This window comes from Dioscorea cayenensis, chromosome 3, assembly GCF_009730915.1.
Source record: "Dioscorea cayenensis subsp. rotundata cultivar TDr96_F1 chromosome 3, TDr96_F1_v2_PseudoChromosome.rev07_lg8_w22 25.fasta, whole genome shotgun sequence".
NCBI classification, from domain to species: Eukaryota; Viridiplantae; Streptophyta; class Magnoliopsida; order Dioscoreales; family Dioscoreaceae; genus Dioscorea; species Dioscorea cayenensis.
Window position 1 is genome coordinate 552,205 of NC_052473.1, and position 18,925 is coordinate 571,129.

General features: G+C 37.3%; 2 protein-coding genes across 2 annotated transcripts; one reads left to right on the top strand and one right to left on the bottom strand.

The window, feature by feature from the left end:
• Window positions 1–10,269: 10,269 nt before the first annotated feature.
• Window positions 10,270–11,259, bottom strand: LOC120254928 (polygalacturonase inhibitor-like). The gene has a single exon (XM_039262897.1). The coding sequence runs from the start codon at window positions 11,257–11,259 to the stop codon at window positions 10,270–10,272; it is 990 nt and encodes a 329-aa protein (XP_039118831.1).
• Window positions 11,260–15,497: 4,238 nt separating this feature from the next.
• Window positions 15,498–18,909, top strand: LOC120254938 (potassium transporter 26-like). The gene is given in 9 exon segments (XM_039262902.1): window positions 15,498–15,653; window positions 16,337–16,559; window positions 16,655–16,810; window positions 16,813–16,899; window positions 16,985–17,035; window positions 17,134–17,394; window positions 17,483–17,535; window positions 17,633–18,002; window positions 18,089–18,909. Coding segments are annotated over 9 exon segments (2,178 nt in total).
• Window positions 18,910–18,925: the final 16 nt, after the last annotated feature.

Consider the following 18,925-nt stretch of genomic DNA (forward strand, 5'->3'; position numbering starts at 1 on the left):
GTTTTGGCCTGATTTCGTTCTGTGCACAGCTGTTGTATGCTCCTCAGGACTGTGTGCAATTTATTCCCACATTTGCACCGCCATGCCTCCGACTAGTATTCGACGATGAGTTGGAGTACAAAGCTGGACACCATGTATGCCATAGATTCTCATTTGACTTTCAAATAACGTCTAAAATTTGGAGAAAACTGTGGCCAACTCAATTAATTAAGTGATTATCTCTTACTTGACAAAAGCATAAAATAAAACACGAACAAATATATAAAGATGAAATTTCACTGTTGTTACACAAATAAGAGAGCATATAATATTAAATAGTGTTGAGAAATTGATCTAAACTATATAATAGCATCTGAGTAGGCGAAGTACTGACAAAGTATGTGCCAGTATCTTTATGTCATACCGGAGGCGAGTAATAGGTTGATTTTCTTAATAGATAATTAACGATTACACATGTACATATATATATAAATATATATATAAACCTTACCTAGTATAATTTACCAAAATACTCACGTTGCGCTCCGTTCTGCTGCGCTTTAGCATCTACCCGTTTCAGTAAGCATGTACTGAGCCATATACAATAAATAAATCCGACTGGAATAGGCCGAATTGATTTATTTGTACATTGTTAGCATAATCATGTTATATATAAGCCATCAACAGCCTCATATTTTATAGGCATCCATTTCGATGTATAATTTTTCATATTATTTTGCAAAGAAATTTGGAGTTGAATATCCTTATGTAACAGGTGAGAGACGGATGGTATATTTAAATTACTACGCACATGATCTCATGCTGGCATCGGTTCAGATGCTGAGGGTTTTTGTATTAATTATGACAACAATGGATCAAGTCCTCTATTGGTGAGCACGTTGTATTTGAAAGTATCACACGAAATTTTTAATATACAACTTGTAATAATAATAATAATATATAATGCTATAAGCGATTTGGGGCTTCTTTCTCAGTACCTGGATGTTCATCCGAGGCAAGTTGAAGATTTTTAATTGGCAGATTCTATCCTATCGCACGCAATAAGATGAGGTTGTTTTTCACTAAAGACTACCTCTGTATAATAAATTATTTAAATAGCTACCTAATTATACAATAACTCCTATTTCGAGTACTAAATTATAAAAATTTTCAATTGGGTACTACAACATTAAATTCACATTCAATTGAGTCACTGGGACTAAAGTCAATTAACAGTCAGTGATTTCTTTGTATACTCGACGTCATGAATGATCAAATTAAATGAAAAGGCATCACTCCAACTTATTTGACTAATAAATTCAAAATTCAAAAATCAATTTATCTTTTGTTTTATTTGACATGAAAGACCGATTATATAGATAAACTATTTCCAAGATAAAGTGAGTTTTTATCCGAGGTAGCATATTGATGTGTATGCGGAGACATGATATATGATGCATGCGGAGTGACTCAAATTAAATTCAAATATAAAATTAGGATACCCAATTAATTTTCTTTATAATTTCGGGTGATTCAAAATAGGGACTAACTGAATAGTTGAGTCACTATTTAAATATTTTCTGGACGTTGAGAATGAATTAGTATAGAAGGATATAATTGATATGAATAATCATTTTAAAAATAAATATAATATATATTATTAGGCTTATCTTATATTATATATGATTTATTTTATTATTTACTCCATAGTGGTTTATCCATGGAGGAGACAGAATCCGGGTTCATTTGCACGACTATAATTAATAAATTCAAATTTGCTCCAGCGACCCATAATATGGGCCCTTAATTTTTTATTAAAACCCATCCGGATTTTGTGACTTTTAACCAAGGCCGTCCAAACCCACCCCAAATAAAAATTTTTATTAAATAATAGAAATAAATTATAAAATAGGTTAACTATAATGTTAACATGTGAATACTACCAAATATTATTCTATAACACATTAAAATTAAAATACAAAATATATACTTTAGTCAATCAGCAATACTAAAATTCAATACCATTATAAACCCAAAATATGATTAAGCTATAATCAATAATGGAATAGTAGGCCATCTATTACTAGTAATAAATCCAAAAATAGTATTACATGCCTTAAATATACACAAATATAATATATGAATATTTGATTTTATTAATATATCAATTATATATATATATATAATTAATAAATATATTAATTATATATCTTGGACTAAGACTTTATATTTTGTCCAAACTCCTGGTTATCAGATCTCATATTTGTCTAAAATCCTCTAAATTTTTCGATTGGCCTTCGGGTTTGAATAGGTACCCTGGGCTTTGGACAGATGTACTCCATAGGTGTGTATATATGTGTATCAGAGTTACTAAAGCATGCAGACTTTAATAAGATGATTGATATTTTAATCAGTATTTCCCTTCCGTGTCAAAAGTTGACCATTTAAATATGTTGTTCTTGTCCTATTTGCACCCAAATAATAAATAAATGTTCATGGCCAAGTAAGTCACATCGTCTTGTTATTATATATATATATATATATATATAATAATAATAAATAAATGTTCATGGCCAAGTAAGTCACATCATCTTGTTATATATATAAACATTCACCAGTAATGTCGTGTGTGCGTGCAATCCTCTACTTTGAGGCCCCGTAATATGTCCAAGCTAGATCAGGCTAGTTACCCGAGGGCCGAGGACCACTATATATATTTATCAAAATTTGAAGAATAATTATTTTAATTTTATATTAACAAATATTAATAAATTTAATTTTTTTTGTAAGAAATTTTGTTTAACAATTATTTTTTAAATAATTTTGAAGATCAATATGCTATAATTCACTATGATATCATTATGATTATTTTGAAATAAATTAATATTAATTTTATTAATGCATATTATTATTATGTAAATTTAGAAATTAAACGTGATGGATTTAGGGATGGGTTTTGGGATGAAGCACTAATATTTATAAAGATTGATTTATTAAATTTAAATTTTTGTTTATTATAATTCGTTTTCTTTAGATTTATTTATTTAGGATGATATTGAAGGTTTTTGATAAAAGTGGATAAACCTACAAAATTTTATTAAAGGAAAGCCGACGGTACAGAAAAGCGAGTGCTGATTGGAAAAGTCAACTCTCATGGGGGTGAGGGAGGAAGAAGAAGAAGAAAACAAGCAGGGAAAAAGAGGAACTAAGGGAGAGCATGAGGGTGTCGGGCAGACATCTGGGAGCACAGCTGTAGACAAACAAGCAGGAACACCTTGAGGCGGCAGGTGATCGATGGGTCGCCAGGTGAGATTCTCTAGCGCTAAGGAGTTGAGTGAGCGCTTGATTTTCTGTGAAGCTTCATTTAGATGATCTTGAGTGCTCTCATGTCGGTGGGGAACTAAGAGATAAGCATGTTGCGGTCTTAAAAATAATATTTAGTAATCGCGGTAAAAGCGTTAGATAGAAAATATCGAGAATTTATCACGGTCAGGATATTCCAAAGGATAGCTCGGGAGATAAGATCGCGAGAGGAATTCGGTCTTTGAGGAGTAAGGGGATGATATCCATGTGGTCCGAGTCTGAGGGGATCGAGATGTGGACTAGAGTTAAAGTCTAAAGCCTGGGAGAAAAAAGCCCAAATGCGTTTAGAGAAAACACAACTAAGGAAAAGGTGGTTTAGGGTTTTCGAGCGTTGTGACGGAGGGCATGAAAGTATCGAAATGTTAAGATTGATGCGCCTTTTTGAGCAGGGTTTGTGAGGGTGAAAATTTTTGTCCTCTCCATGAAGCCAGACGTAGAGGAGATTTTCTTTGAGGCATGAAGCTTCCAAAAAAGTAGAGCGAGACTTAGTAAACCTCCATCGATAAGAAATTTGTAGAAAGATTTGTGATAAAATTACCACCTTTCTCGAGGGCCCAAGGGTAATATCATCGATTATGGGAACATACTGAGAATAATGTCCAAGAGTGAGGATAGCATATCGAGGAGAATTCCCGGAAAAAGGATCTCCGGGTTGTTTAAATGTTGGGCAAGTGCACGATAGAAATCCAAGGCAAAGTGCGATGCGAGAAGAGGTTTGGCGGATGTCTTTGAGAAGGAGTCCGACGTGCCGTGATCGAAACCAAAGAGAGGTTTGAGAGCCATTTTACGATGGATTTGTTAGTCTGGGAGGCGAAGACGGGTAAGATGGTGGTCGATCTAGCCCAAAAAGAGCGATTTGTGTCTTGGTGGAGTATAATTCAAAAAACCAGCTGGAGAGTTGGAGAAATAGTTGGCGTGAATAATTTTGGCTAGATAGTTGTTCGGGTGACAAGAAAATTTCCACCACCATTTCCCGAGAAGGGGTTTGTTGAAATCCTGAAGATTGAGAATTCCCCATCCTCCCATGTTGCGAGGTCTAGTGATCCTGTTCCGAGCGATAAGTCACGATTCCTTTGGGGCCTAAATCAGGGACCTTTCCATAGGAAGTCTCTTCGAATTTTATCAATTTCTTTAATTACCTAGATAGGAAGCTTGAAGACCGACATCCAGTAGACTAGGACAGTGGAAAGGACAGAGTTAATGAGGATAAGTGAGTCCCTCCAGAGATAAGTACTTTGCTTTCCACGGTGTGAGTCTAGATCGAACCGTGCTAGTAAGCTTTGTCCAGTCAGAGTGCCCGAGTCTTCGACCAGAGAGAAGAATCCCTAAGTAGGTGATAGGGAGGCAATTCCTGGAGCAATTAAGGATTCTAGCAGAGGATAAATGTGGTTGGAAGCCAAAGTATAAACAGCTTTTCGAGAAATTTATGGTCAGACCAGATGAACCCTCGAAGAGGTAGAGTATAAGCTTAATAATGAGAAGATCATCTTGTCCTCCAGCAGAGAAAATTAAAAGGTTATCGCATACTGGAGATGACAGATGTTAAATGACTGGTTCAGGGGGACACCCACTAGGACTACAGGGTTGGTAGCGTGAAAAAACATGGCGCTCGGGACATCTCGACAAGGTCAAAGAGCAAAGGGGATAAGGGATCACCTTGTCTCATGCCCCTTTTGCATCTCAGATAACCCTGGGTACATCCATTAATAATGAATTGGGATTTGGCGGTACTAAGGATAGCACTAATCCAGAAGAGCCATCTGGAGCCAAATCCTCTAGCGACGAAGAACATCAAGGAGAAAATCCCGGTCAAGAGAGAATAGAAGGCTTTTTGCAAAAGTCAACTTTGAAGACATAACCTAGAGTTTTCCGTTTCTGTAGGTTGAAGATAATTTCTTGAGCACCCTCTGATATTGTCTGCAATACATCTTCCTTTAATGAAGCGGATTGGGAGTGCAGTCCACAAAGGCGATGAGCAGGTGCTAAGCCGGTTAGCAAGGATTTTAGATAAGATTTTTGCAGAGTGGAATTAATTAGGCCCGATAGGTCTAAAATCAGTGACTTCACTGAGGGATTTTCTTAGCAATAAGAGCGATATTGATCCGGTTGATACGCTCAGATTTAAAAGATCCCTCATAGAAGTCTCCATGAGTTTGACTAAGGAATCTTGAAGGAGAGTCGAGTGTTTACGAAAAAAGAGGATAGGAAAGCCATCGGGTCCACAGGGCTTTATCGGGATTAAGGTCAAAGACGAGCTTGCTTTATTTCATCAAGGGTGAAAGGAATTTCCGATTTGGGAGATCAACTCTTTTCCTTATAGTCAAAGAGAAAATTCCAGTCGATAAGAAATCTGTTAGAGATAGGGGTACCAATGATGGAGCGAAAATGATCGGTGAAGATTTTACAAATTGATTAAAATCATCAATCCACCGATCATTGGTGAAATATTAGAAAGCAATGTGATTGTGGTTTTTACGCCATTAGCAATCGATGAAAGAATTTGGTGTTGGCGTCCCCTTCTACTAAGCTAAGTTATTACTGGATCGTTGTTTCCATTAGAATTTCCTCCGATTAAGTATAGAGAGAGCTCATTCTTGCGGTTGTGAAAAAGCGAGTGGATTCTTCCTCGTGAGTGGTGCATGTTTTTCACTAGTAAGATCGAGAAGGAATTAAGTTCGGGAGAGTGAGTCGATCTTTAAGGATTTTGGTAGCTCCAAAAGTGTTTTTGACCATGGACGAAGTTTAGATTTGAGATAAGCAAGTTTCTTGGATAAGATAAATGCTCCACATCCAATAGGATTAATTTCTGTCCACCAGTCGTTTATAAAAGAGATAATCTGGGGATCAGAGTACCAGAATTTCTCAAATTTGAAAGGTCGGGAATGAGGTAAGTGGTCGCCAAAATCCAGGCAAATGGGGGAGTGATCCGAACCAAATCTGGGGAGGACGTATTGCGAGGTTCTGGGGAAAAAGTGGTCCAACAGTGAGAATAAAGAAAACGATCGAGTCTAGCCCAAATGGGGTTAGATTGACCATTGGTCCAGGTATATCTTGTCCCACTAATGGGTGGATCAATAAGGTCAAGTTTACCAAGGATATTTTGGGAGGTAGAAATGTCGCTTGGGTTAAAGATCCCATTATTTTTATCTTCAGGGGAAAACACAGTATTTAAATCACCACAAATTACCCATGGAGTGGAAATAAGGTTTCTAATATTTTGAAGTTCGTTCCAGAAATCAGGTCTGATGTAGCGAGAGTTTGGACCATAAACACTAGTACAAGCCCACGAGAGATTATTAAGTTGACTAGTGAAAATAAAGGAGATGGAAAAGGATCCTTTATGTAATAAAATACCAGAGACTTTAGAGCTATCCCAGGCAATGATAATACCTCCCGCAGAGCCTTGTGCCGGGAGATAATCAAAAGAGTCAAAAGATTTGCCTCCAATTAAACGCCGAGGAGAGATATGAATTTCCTAAGTTTAGATTCTTGAAGACAAACAATATCCGCTTTTAGAATTTAAAAATAATGTCCTTAACTAGATGGCATTTAGAAGGTTTACCAAGACCTCTAACGCTCCGACAAAAAAATTTTCATGGGAAACAATTATGTTCTAGTTCGGACCTTGGAGATTGTCCGGGTGATCGGAGAGTCTTGGAAGCTCTTTCGGTTTCAAGAGAGCGAATTTTTGTTTAGGGCATTTAGATTTATGAGAAGGCGATCCTAGGAATTTAATGCCACAAGAATTACTATAATTAAGGAGTTGTGCATCAGTCCAAGAAGAAAATACAGAATTAACAGGGTTTGGCGTACCTTCTCTTGGGTCTTCAGGAATTTTTTTCTTGGAGGATCTCGGGGGGATAGGTACGAATCCTGCTTCTTCATTCCACCGCCTGGAAGGTTTCTTTGGTCTGTCACTCCTTCTGATTTGCTTAGGATCGGTAGGAGGAATTTTAGGTAAGGAAGTGTTGGAGGTGATGACTGCAGTAGAGGAGACAGGTATGACATCGGTCGTATGAGCATCAACCTGTTCGATTGTGTTAGGGGTTTGTTCAGTGAGGAGGAGACATTCCTTCTCAAGGAAAGAAACATCTTCTGCCAAATCATTATCTGAGAGTTCCTCGTCTTCACCCCAATCAAGGAGGTCTTCGTCAGAATGGTCTTCAAGTGGAGGATCTATGGTAGTGGAGTCTAGAGCATAGAATTTATCAGAGTTTATGCTCGGGACCAGAGTCCATCCCCCTTGAACAAAAATCCATTTATAATCCTCAGGGATGGGAATTGATGGTGGGAGAGGTTTGAGGTGAGTTGGTAGGTTCCCCTGATCAGGAAGTACAGATGGATCTTTGTCTGGAAAAACAGTGGAATTCTTGATTGTTGCAGAAGCATCATCACTAGATAATAAAATAGTGGAGTCGGATTGTTTATTATCTAGAGGGATTGATTTAAGATCAGTTGGGGGATCAGCGATGTGTGAATCTCGAGGCAGCCCAAGCATCCCGAGGCAACTCGACGGTCTGCGAAGGAGGGACAAACGCGTTGCCACTGCATGGCAATAGTTTGTCTCCTCTCTTGGGAAGCACCCGAGAGATCACCGGTATCTCAACGTGACCGGCAAGCTGCCGGTCGGCTGTATGAGAAGATTCGTCACCCTGAGACCCACTGGCAGAATCTCTCGGCGGTTGGCCAAGACTGGAGCTGTGCTCTACGGTCTCGCCAACAATGGGATCATCGAGAGATGGCTGAAGAGGCTCTTTGCCCTTGGTCTGTTTGGGAACATAAACCAAGTTGCGGGGAGCCGGAGTAGTGGTAGTAGAAGCCGGGCCATGAACGATCCTAGATCGAAGGGTATGGACGCCATCATCTTCCAGTTTGACGATGAAGCTCCTCACGCCGACGTCAACAGTGATCTCGATCGGGAAAAGAATGGAAGGTTTGAGTCTAACAAGGGTTCGGAGGTGTTCAAGCGTGATATGTTCCTTCTTTTGGACGTAGATTAGGTCTCCGATGGGTCGAAGAACCTCGACAATGGAATCCCAGTTCCAACAGTGAAGTGGGAGGTTGGTTATGCGAATCCAGTTATAGTTTCCGGCTGCGATCGCATGCGATCCGAATTCTGCAGTCCAATGAGATAGGTTGATGCAGCAGGGGCCGATCGGAGAGGACAAAGTCATTGGGCTTCTCTTCACGACCGTAGCTGCGTCTCTCGCTGTAGCCATCGTTAGGGTTTGGATCCAAACAGTGTGAGAGGGAAGAGTGAAGAGAACGGACACTTGAGTTGCCGGAGATAACCCTGATTATCACCATTTTTTTGAGATCATCTTTGGATTTGAGAATGGCTTCAGTTATAGGAAGCGAGACACGAAGAGAGGCGAGAGAAGAGCGGACAGGGACTCGGAGAAGAGGTTTTAGTTCCACAGGATTATTTGGCGAGAAGTGTTTCGATCTGACCCTGGGTTTCTTTGGGTCCGATCTAGGTGGGGGTGTGTGAAGCGGATAGCGGGATGCAAGATGACCCGAACCGGCACAACGTTTGCAGGTGAAGAGGTGCCTGCATTCCTCGGTCTTATGCCCAGATCTTAGGCATTTTTTGCAGAGAGTACCAGAATCCGGAGAATGGCGACGCTTTAAGGGGGCGGACAAGGTAGGGTGTTCAGGGAGTGGGGGGAAGCGAGCAACGTCGGCATAAGAGGTCCCCTCTCGCACCGGCGAAGCTTTGAAAACCAAAGAACTTGATGAAGTCTGAAGATGAGTAGGAGGAGGTCTTGAGAATGACGGAAAGGGACGTTGGTTTCTGTAGTGTCTTCCGCGAAGACCTCCACGAGAGCTACCCCGAAACTGTCTGGAGCCGCCGGAGCCATCCTTGAGGTTCGTAGGATCATCGCGAGAGCTACCAAGAAACCTCATCCCGGCCGGGAGTACTGTTCAAAACATCCGGTCAAGTCATCTCCATCCGGATATATGTCTTCGCAAGCACAATGAAGGTTTTTATATAACAATTATATCATCCCAGATTTTTTTTTTTGTCTTTTTTCAAATTCTAGTTTTCTAGTTGGATCAGACCAGCTTGTTTTATAATTTTGATTTTTTATTCCATCAACTTAATAATAATATTACTTACAATTTGTTTAATTGGAAACACATTCTTATTATATAATACTCTAAAATACATATAAACAAAATATAAATATTTTTATATTAACAACCATCTGCTTTCACTGAAGAGTTCTATAAAAGAAGACAAACAAACCATTCTAAATAAATACATATATTAATGGGTAAACTACATATTTAGTCACTAAACTATTCACGTTTTCCTAATCTGGTCACTAAACAAAAAAAAATTTCAATTGGGTCACTAACGTTAACATTTCATTCCAATCAAGTCACTCGCCATAGCGTCGTTACCACGATCTTGCGGTGGCCTACATCACCGACACGTGTCAAATTTTTTTTGTTTGGTTGTTCACCTGAAAGCAATGGTCTAATTGAAGTTATTAAGGGTAAATTTTTGTTTGTTTGGTTGATGATTGGACCATTGCTCTGAAGTGGAATGCCACGTCAACAACCAAACAAAAATCGACACGCGTGTCGGTGACGTGGCGCCCGACTCGACGATCGAGCAACGGCGTTGTGGCGAGTGACTTGATTGGAATGAAATGTTAACGTTAGTGACCCAATTGAAATTTTTTTTTGTTTAGTGACCAGATTAGGAAAACGTGAATAGTTTAGTGACTAAATATGTAGTTTACCCTATATTAATTATGATCACTTAGTCAACATATATAATCATAGAAATACACACATAAAGATAATTATTTCCCAACCAGAAAATTTTTTATTAATCAGCTCTTATTCTTATATCATTTAAAAGCCAGAGACATTTGCATCACATCTTTTATTAATCAAAAAAAAAAAAAGACATGCTCAACGAGTGCATGGTGGAAGAGGGCGGCCACAAAGACACAAGTTATGAGCATAACTAGAAGCCTTAAACTTTTTCATAGGACCACCAATAGGTATCCTCCCACAAAGCTGGTTATAACTCAAGTCCAATGCCTTAAGCTTCTTAGCCTTGCTAATCTGCTTGTTAATACTCCCATTAATCTCATTATGACTCAAGTCCAAACTTTGAAGGTAATCCGGAGAAAACGTCAAAGAAGACATATTGAAGTCAAGCTCATTCCATGATAAATCTATCAACTGAGCCCATTTGGAAGCTCCAAAGAGAAAAGAAGCATCACCTTTGAGCTGGTTATGAGCCATGTTGAGCCAGCTGAAGTTGATCTTACCTAAAGAACTTGGTATCATGCCAGTGAGCATGTTGAAAGAGATATCAAGAATTGGGTTTGTGAGTACACCTAAAAACAGAGAAGAAGGGATGACACCGGATAAGTAGTTGTGGCTTAGATCAATGGAGAAGTATGTATTATCACCAGGGAAGACAGGGAGGTTGCCCGAGATTTTGTTATGGGAGAGGTTGAACTCGGAGAGTTGAGTGAAGGTGGTGATGAATGAAGGTAAAGGGCCGGAGAGGGCGGTGTAAGTGATGGTTAGTCTGTTGAGGAGACTGAGGTTGGTGAGTGAGGGAGGAAGAGGGCCGGTGAGATAAGGGAGGTTGTGGAGAGTAATGTAGGAGAGGATGGGAAGGTCTCCGATGGAGTCGGGGATCGGGCCGGAAATGTTCTTGGTGTTGGAGATGTTTAAAGAGAGGACTTGGCCTAAGGCAAGATCACAGCTCACACCGGCCCATTCAGTGCAGCAGTCTGAGGTTTGAGTCCATGAAAATAGCTCAGGAGGATTGCCAAAAGAGTTCTTGATTTTTAGTAGAGCAGTTTTGTCATTTTCAACACATTGAAGGTCAGAGAGTGCAGGAGAAAGGAGGAGGAGGAAGAAGAGGAGTGAATATTTTTGCATGGCTTGCATTTTGATTGATAGAATTGCGAATTAAGGATGATATATATATATAGAGAGATTTTATATATGGATATGAATTGGATTGAGAGTTGAATAAATAATTAAAATTTATTAGTGAGTGTTGAATTTTGACTTTTTGTGAAGAAGATACAATGGATGAGTCATGAATGTGTGGCTGTTGGAGATAGTTGACTTTAGTGGAGGTTCTACGGAATGAGATAGTTGGTTTCTTTGATGAAAAATTGTGGCAAATTTTTTATTTTTAATCTCATACTAATTGAATTAATTTTAAAAAAAATGCATGGTTATTGTTTGGTTTTTATTTTTTATTTTTAATTTGTTTTTAGTTATAATAGTATATATAAGAAGATAATAATTCAGTTTAATAAAGATGTATAAATAGTATTGCTTTTTATATGAGCATATAATTAGCGTTTTGAAAATGGTCTACAACTACAAGTCTACAAGCAACTCAGTAATAAAGAAAATTTGGCAGTTTGACCGGAAAATTTTTTGGTCAAACTTTTGGACTTGAGTTTGAGCTCATCTGCTTTGACCAAATCGAATCATGCACGTGTTTAATTTCCGGCCTCCATTTAAAATAGGATTATATGATAACAAGATGTCATATATATTAATTGTCAAAGCTTTACATAAATATTAAAACTATCATTAAAATTCTTAAAATCTAATAAAAAAAACTTATGAAAAGATAATTTATGAAAAAATGGCATCTTAAAGTGTTTTTTTCAATTTAGTAGAAGGGCTTCTCACAGTGTTTTTTTCAATTTGGTAGAAGGGTTTCTCACAAGAACGTACTTCTCAGGATAAGTTAAGTGTTTTTCTATATTTTATATTTTGATATGTTACTTTTATATTTGTAAAGTTGTTTGGATATGTATTTATAAAAGGATTTTTTTAGTAGCAAATTATTATTATTGATATTTTTTGAATTATATTAATATCCCAATTATTATACATTTATCACACGGGGGCAAGAACATAAGTGGACAGAAAGGAGGCCTTTAGATCTTGAAGGTAAAGAAGACTAGATGTAGATGCAAAAGTTTGAAGAAAACCCTTAAAAACCTATGTCATTTTTTATTTCATAAGGGCATTTAAGTAATTGTACAATCTAAAACAATTTCTGAAAAGTGTTTTTTTAAAAAGCATCACATGACCACAATGTTTTTCGGAACAAGATTGTTGTAGAATGAGCTTTTTCGAGTAATAATTACTAAAATGAACATTCATTGAATTATAAATTAATATCCCAATTATTATGCATTTATCATATTGGTAGGGGCAAGAATGGACGAGATGGGAGGTCTTCAGATATTGTTTATACAAAAAATTTAGAGAGAAACTTTAAAAACCTATGTCATTTTTATTTTATAAAAGTCGGTTAAATAATTGTATTTTTTATAAGTATTACATTAGCTTCTAAAAAAAACAGTGTTTTTAAAGCTTACGCTTTTGCAACCAACTTTTTTTTTTAGTCCAAAGCGCTAAAATATATATAAAAAAAAAATGCTTCTTGACTTCTCAAAAACTAATCTAAATAAGGCTTTAGAGTTATTTACCCCCTATTAATACACGCATCTAGCTCTATGAATGAGAAGAAAGGTAAGATTAGTGATAAACGTCTAAATGTATGTATTTTATACGTATTAATCTTGTATTATTTGTGTATATTTTAATGAATTGATGCCCGTTTAAGTGTAATTTGGTTATTTCGGTGTTGCAGATCTTAAAAGAGCCGAACGAAGCTCAAAAATGCAAATTGGATGAATTCGACACCAAAAACGGCATTTTTGGGGTTCCAGCACTGTAGCAAACACTGTAATGTTACTATAGCGGGTCACTATTCATGTTGCGGGCATTCGGCTGTGAGCTTCACGGGCTCCATGCACCCGCATGGAGCCCGTATGGACTTGACTGGATATAAAAGGAGGCTGATTTTCTAGGGCAAAAGGGAGCTTTTGGAGGGGCAGTTTTTTCTCTTGGGCCTCTTAGGCCGCCGCCCTCTCTTCCCGCCGGTGATCTACTACGCAAGACTTCACCAAGAGGGAGGCAAGTTTTGGAGGAGAAGATTACGAGAAGATCCTAGGCATCGAAGGCATCATTTGAAGGGAGATCTCTTCAAATCTTCAAGATCTTCACCATCCAAGGGGATCTAAAGCTAGAGGGAGTAGTTCTTACTTCTTTTCTTGTTTATTTGTTCCTTGGATTTGTATGAGTGGTCCTCTTTCATGAGGCACTAACTTATTTGTGATTTGGATATGATGAACTCTAGGGTTGATTGTTTGTAATTTGGATGATCATCTTTATTGATGTATTGTTGGATGTTGTATTTCTTTTATGGAATCTTGTAGTTTGTGGTTCAAGCCTTGTGTACTTTGATGTGTTGATTTGCATGAGAACTCTGTATTTCAACTTCTAGGTTGTACTTGGTTGCGTGACCATCGCCCTTGTACTAGACACACTTGGCTTGGAAGGGATCCATGTACAAATACACCGTGACCATCGGGTATTTTGTACCTCTCCAGCAATTAGGGGTTGGACCTAGTTTGAGTATCAACCACGATTAGAGATTTCCACGAGTGTAATGCAATCATACGAGGATTTGGGCGAGGCGATTCGACCCAATACTTGTGTGGGATTAGGGGTTCAATTGCCATGACCATCGGGTTGAGCTAATTTAGGATTCTCTTGGCCCAACTACCATCTCGCATTTAGTCCTAAATTGGAACCTAATGACAACCCTAGGGGGATTCGTTGTCCAAATCACTCCCTTCACTGTTTGATTCTCCCTTGAGTTTGTATTGTGTGTAGTAGTACCCCGGATTTCATTGTAATTAATTCTTTCTCTTTTTATAATTACTATTCATCTTTCGGAGTGTTAGGCTAGGAAATAGACGAAAGGGAAGTAATAGTAGCTTCTTGGGCCCTGGGAATACGACCCTCTCGTGCTCGCACGAGAGGTATTACTTAGCGACCCGTGCGCTTGCGGATCTTGCATCAATTAGAAAAAAGATATTTAATACTTTAATAACACTTAAAGGTAATAAATAATTTGAAAAAAAAAGAATTTTTTTTAAATAAGACAATTAATATAAATTAGAGGGAATATAATGTTATCGAGGCATGCGCATTTAAGACAAACGGTACAATGTATTGTGTTTATTCAAAGTTAATTAAAGTATTCATAAAACTAAGAAACGAAGCAATTATTTTATGGATTTACTATACTTTGTTGAGTTGGGCAATATTTATTATTATTTTTTTTTAGATGAAAGTGGATAAACCACAAATTTATTAAAAGGAAAGACGAAAAACAACAACAGTCAACACTAACAAACAGAAAGTAAAGAAAAGCAAATGAAGAAGAATGCAACACCAGCGGTGTGACAGACCACAACAGACAGAGGAAAAGAAGCAACTGGAGAGAACACTGACAAAAGACCCACGAACTAAAGCTGAGAAGACGAAGTCCACCAAGAGGCAGTAGAGGTGGGCAATATATATTCCAAATAATGTTTGTATTATGAAATTATCTATTTATTGTTCACTTGAAAATTTTTATAATCAAATCTTCATTTTATTTTTTAACATACTAAGGCTTTAAATATAACTAGGCATTTTTCCCAGTTTAGCATAAGAATTTTTAAAATTTTGTAAGTAGTTTTGAGATAATATCATATATAAAATAATATAATTAAACAACTCAAATTATTTTATACCTTAGATTTCAAAGGTCTTATGGACATTTATTATATAAATAATTAGGTATAATTAATATTTTTCAATTATTAATATTATAAGTAATATAAATTAAAACTTAAATATTATTAAAAAATTAAAATTGTTCTTTAAAACACTCTCAAGTATATTATATATCTACTTTAATAGCATGTATAGATGTATAGATGTATAGCTACTTATTCAACAATATATATATATATATATATATATAGAAATTATCTCTAAACACGCAAAAATTTAGAATACATCATCTCATACTATTAATAACACCGCGTGAAATAACTCCATGTTGCAATAGAAATCCCGCACTGCATGCATGCTTACCTTAATAATACTTTTTTTTAATAAATACCTTAATAATACTTGAATATATTTAAACATATTACATAAATATATATATATATAGTTGGAGATCTTTCAGTTTTCTGGCTGTCAGTGTTCTCTTTGTTGTCCAAGTCGATCTAGTTTCAGATATGGAGAACAAAGAGGATGCAGGGAATAGTAGTAAAATGGAGGAGGAGAAAAGTTTCAAAGATCTTGAACTTGGAGAAGATGTTCCCAATGATCCATTGCAAAGTAGGAGCTCAAGCTTTGCCAATGATTATAAGATACCTCACCGAACACCTGTGGTATTAAACTCATTGTTTATCTTGTGTACTTTTTGGTTATGGCTTATGTTTAAATGTGTTAAATTTTAAGATCTTTAAGTAGGTGTTAGGGTTTTTGATGAACCCTAGTTTGGTTTTCTATATATATATATATATATAACCTTGTGAAGAAATGGGGAGGAGGTTCCCTCACTTCTGGTGAGAGGATTTAACTTTTTGTACTTTTGTCTTTCCGTGATTTATCTACTTTTCTTAAAATGGGGAGGAGGTTGTGTGTTAGAGCTTACATATATACTTAGTTTCATCAATCATGCATAATTTGTTAAGTCTTTTGTGAAAATCATTAAGAAAAAGGGGAGGATCCAGATTAGGGTTTATGGAAAGAGGTTGTTTATTTGGGGTTTTCATATAATTAAACTAGCCTCTCATGTTTTATATTTACTATATATTTACTATATATTTGTTGAAGAACACTAGTTTATTGAACATTATCTTCATTGCTCTTATGTTGTTCTTTACATTACCTTCATTAGGGTTTCTTTTGTTTATTAGGGTTTTCAGATAAAATATATATTCATTGAATTGCATGTTAAGAATTTTAACAATAAGAATGAATCACATACATAGCATAATTTTTTTTAAAAATTATATTCTGATGATGATGTATAATATTAAGAAAAATTGTTGGTTTTTCTTTTTGGAAGGATTTGACAACTGCACAGACATTGCTATTGGCTTATCAATCACTTGGAGTTGTTTATGGTGATATTGGGACATCTCCACTCTATACTTTCCCTTCTGTCACTTTATCCAATCCTCAAGAGTTGGACTTACTTGGTGTGCTAAGTTTGATCTATTGGACTCTCACTGTCATGGCTTTGCTCAAATATGTTCTCATTGTCTTGAGAGCAGATGATCATGGAGAAGGTGATAAACATTTAAATACATACATATAGGTAGATATATACTTAACCGGATTTTTTTCGATCAATTGTGTTATATAATCTCTTCTATTAACTTAGGCGGGACTTTCGCGCTTTACTCATTGCTTCGCCAACATATTCATTTCAAGAACAAGTCTATGGTGCCGATGACGAAGTTGGAAACCGATGTCGATCTCTTGTATCACAGCAACAGCAATAGAAGGAAATCAAAGACACATAAGTTCTTGGAAGGGAGTAAACAGCTCAGAGTGTGCTCACAATCATCGTCTTGATCGGTACTTGCATGGTGATGGGAGATGGTGCTCTAACTCCAGCAATTTCAGGTCTTAATCAAATTATAATTAAAAAAACTTTTACTTCTTTAGTTTTTTGTATCCATTCAACACATTCTTGTTGTTGTTGTTGTAGTGTTGTCTGCTGTTCAAGGAATTCAATCAAGGTCATCCAAGATAACACAAGGTGATCAGTTTAGTCAATTGAAACAAGTTTGAATTTTTCTTTTTTGTTTTTTTATACTTTTTGAACACTGATCATTGATGCACAATTTGTTTCTGCAGATCATGTTGTTCTTATATCTGTGGTGATCTTGCTCCTTCTTTTCCTCTTTGAAAGGTTCGGCACAAGCAAGGTTGGCTTCTCCTTCTCCCCCATCATGCTTTTATGGTTTGTATCCATTGCCGGTATCGGCCTCTTCAACATTATCAAATACTACCCGCCTGTTCTCAAAGCGATATCGCCTCATTATATATACTATTTCTTCAAAAGAAACAGACGAAAGGGATGGGAGACTCTTGGTTCTGCTGTTCTCTGCATCACTGGTAATTAAGTTTAATTTCTTTTTATATTCTTGATCTTATCTCTACTGAATCTGAACTTATCTGGAAACACATTGAATTAATCATCCAGGAGCTGAAGCTATGTTTGCTGATCTTGGTCACTTCAGCAAAAGTTCAATTCAGGTATGTTTCTTTTCATTGTCCACATTATGTCCACATTATGAACATACATATCATATAACAGATATGTGATTAAAGGAAGAGTCTTTCTGCTCTGCAGATTGCTTTCTCAACAGTGGTTTATCCAGCATTGATATTAGGCTATGGTGGAGAAGCTGCATACTTGATAAAGCACAAGGACAAGATAAGCACAGCATTCTATAGTTCGGTACCGGAGCCCATCTTCTGGCCAATGTTCATCATCGCTACCCTCGCTGCAGTCATCGCCAGCCAATCCTTGATATCTGCAAGCTTCTCCATCATCAGGCAATCCATGGCTCTTGGCTGCTTCCCTAGAGTCACAATGAGGCACACCTCCGGCAAATATGAAGGCCAAGTCTACTCACCGGAAATTAACTACATCATCATGATTTTGTGCATCATCATCACCGCCGGCTTCAAAGGCGGCCCAGAGATTGGCAACGCCTACGGTGAGACAGAATTGAAAAAACTAAATATAGCTTTGATACCATGTTAAATGCAGAAATTTCATATTGCTAACATCGTCGAATTATAGGTGTGGCCGTGATATGGGTAATGCTGATCACAACAGTTCTAATGGTGGTTGTGATGCTTGTGATATGGGACACCAATGTCTTCTTAGTTGGAATTTTTCTGGCTGTCTTCCTAATTTTTGAAGGCTCATACATGACATCTTTGTTGAACAAGATTCCGCAAGGAGGATGGGTGCCTTTCGCCATTGCATTGTTATTCTTAGCCATTACTCTCTCTTGGACCTATGGAAGAGGGAAGAAGAATGCGTATGAAGCCGAAAAGAAGATGAGTTGGAGAGAGTTCAAGGAGCTAATGACAGACTCTGAAATACCGAGAGTCCCCGGAGTTTGTTTCTTCTGTACCGATCTCATGAATGGGATTCCTCCGATCGTTAGGCATTATGTGCAGCATGTTGGTGCTCTCCGGCAAGTTACAGTGTTTGTAACGGTAAGAACATTGCCGGTGAAGTCTGTGTTGCCAGAGGAGAGGTTCGTGATGGCGAAGTTGCAAGCTCAAGGTGTGTATAGGTGTTTGGTGCAATATGGGTATATGGATGAGCCGAACATGGAAGGCGACGAGTTCTTGGGTTCGGTGATCACTGGGCTTATTAAAAAGGTCAAAAGCAGGGAGGAGGTGGTGGCTCTAGAGACGGCGATGACCCGAGGAGCTATCTTTGTGTTTGGGAGAGTCATACTGAAGATGAGGAAGGAGAGCAAATGGTTCAAGAGATTGGTGATAGACACATTATACAGGTTCTTGCAGAAAAACTCAAGGTCCACCGTTGCAACACTGAAGATCCCTCCTGGCAAAGTCTTGCAAATAGGAATGGTGTATGAGATCTAAACTTAAAATGTAGAAC

What these genes read in the sequence shown, in the direction of transcription:
- LOC120254928 (XM_039262897.1), bottom strand. Translation starts at nt 11,259, where the DNA reads ATGCAAAAATATTCACTCCTCTTCTTCCTCCTCCTCCTTTCTCCTGCA.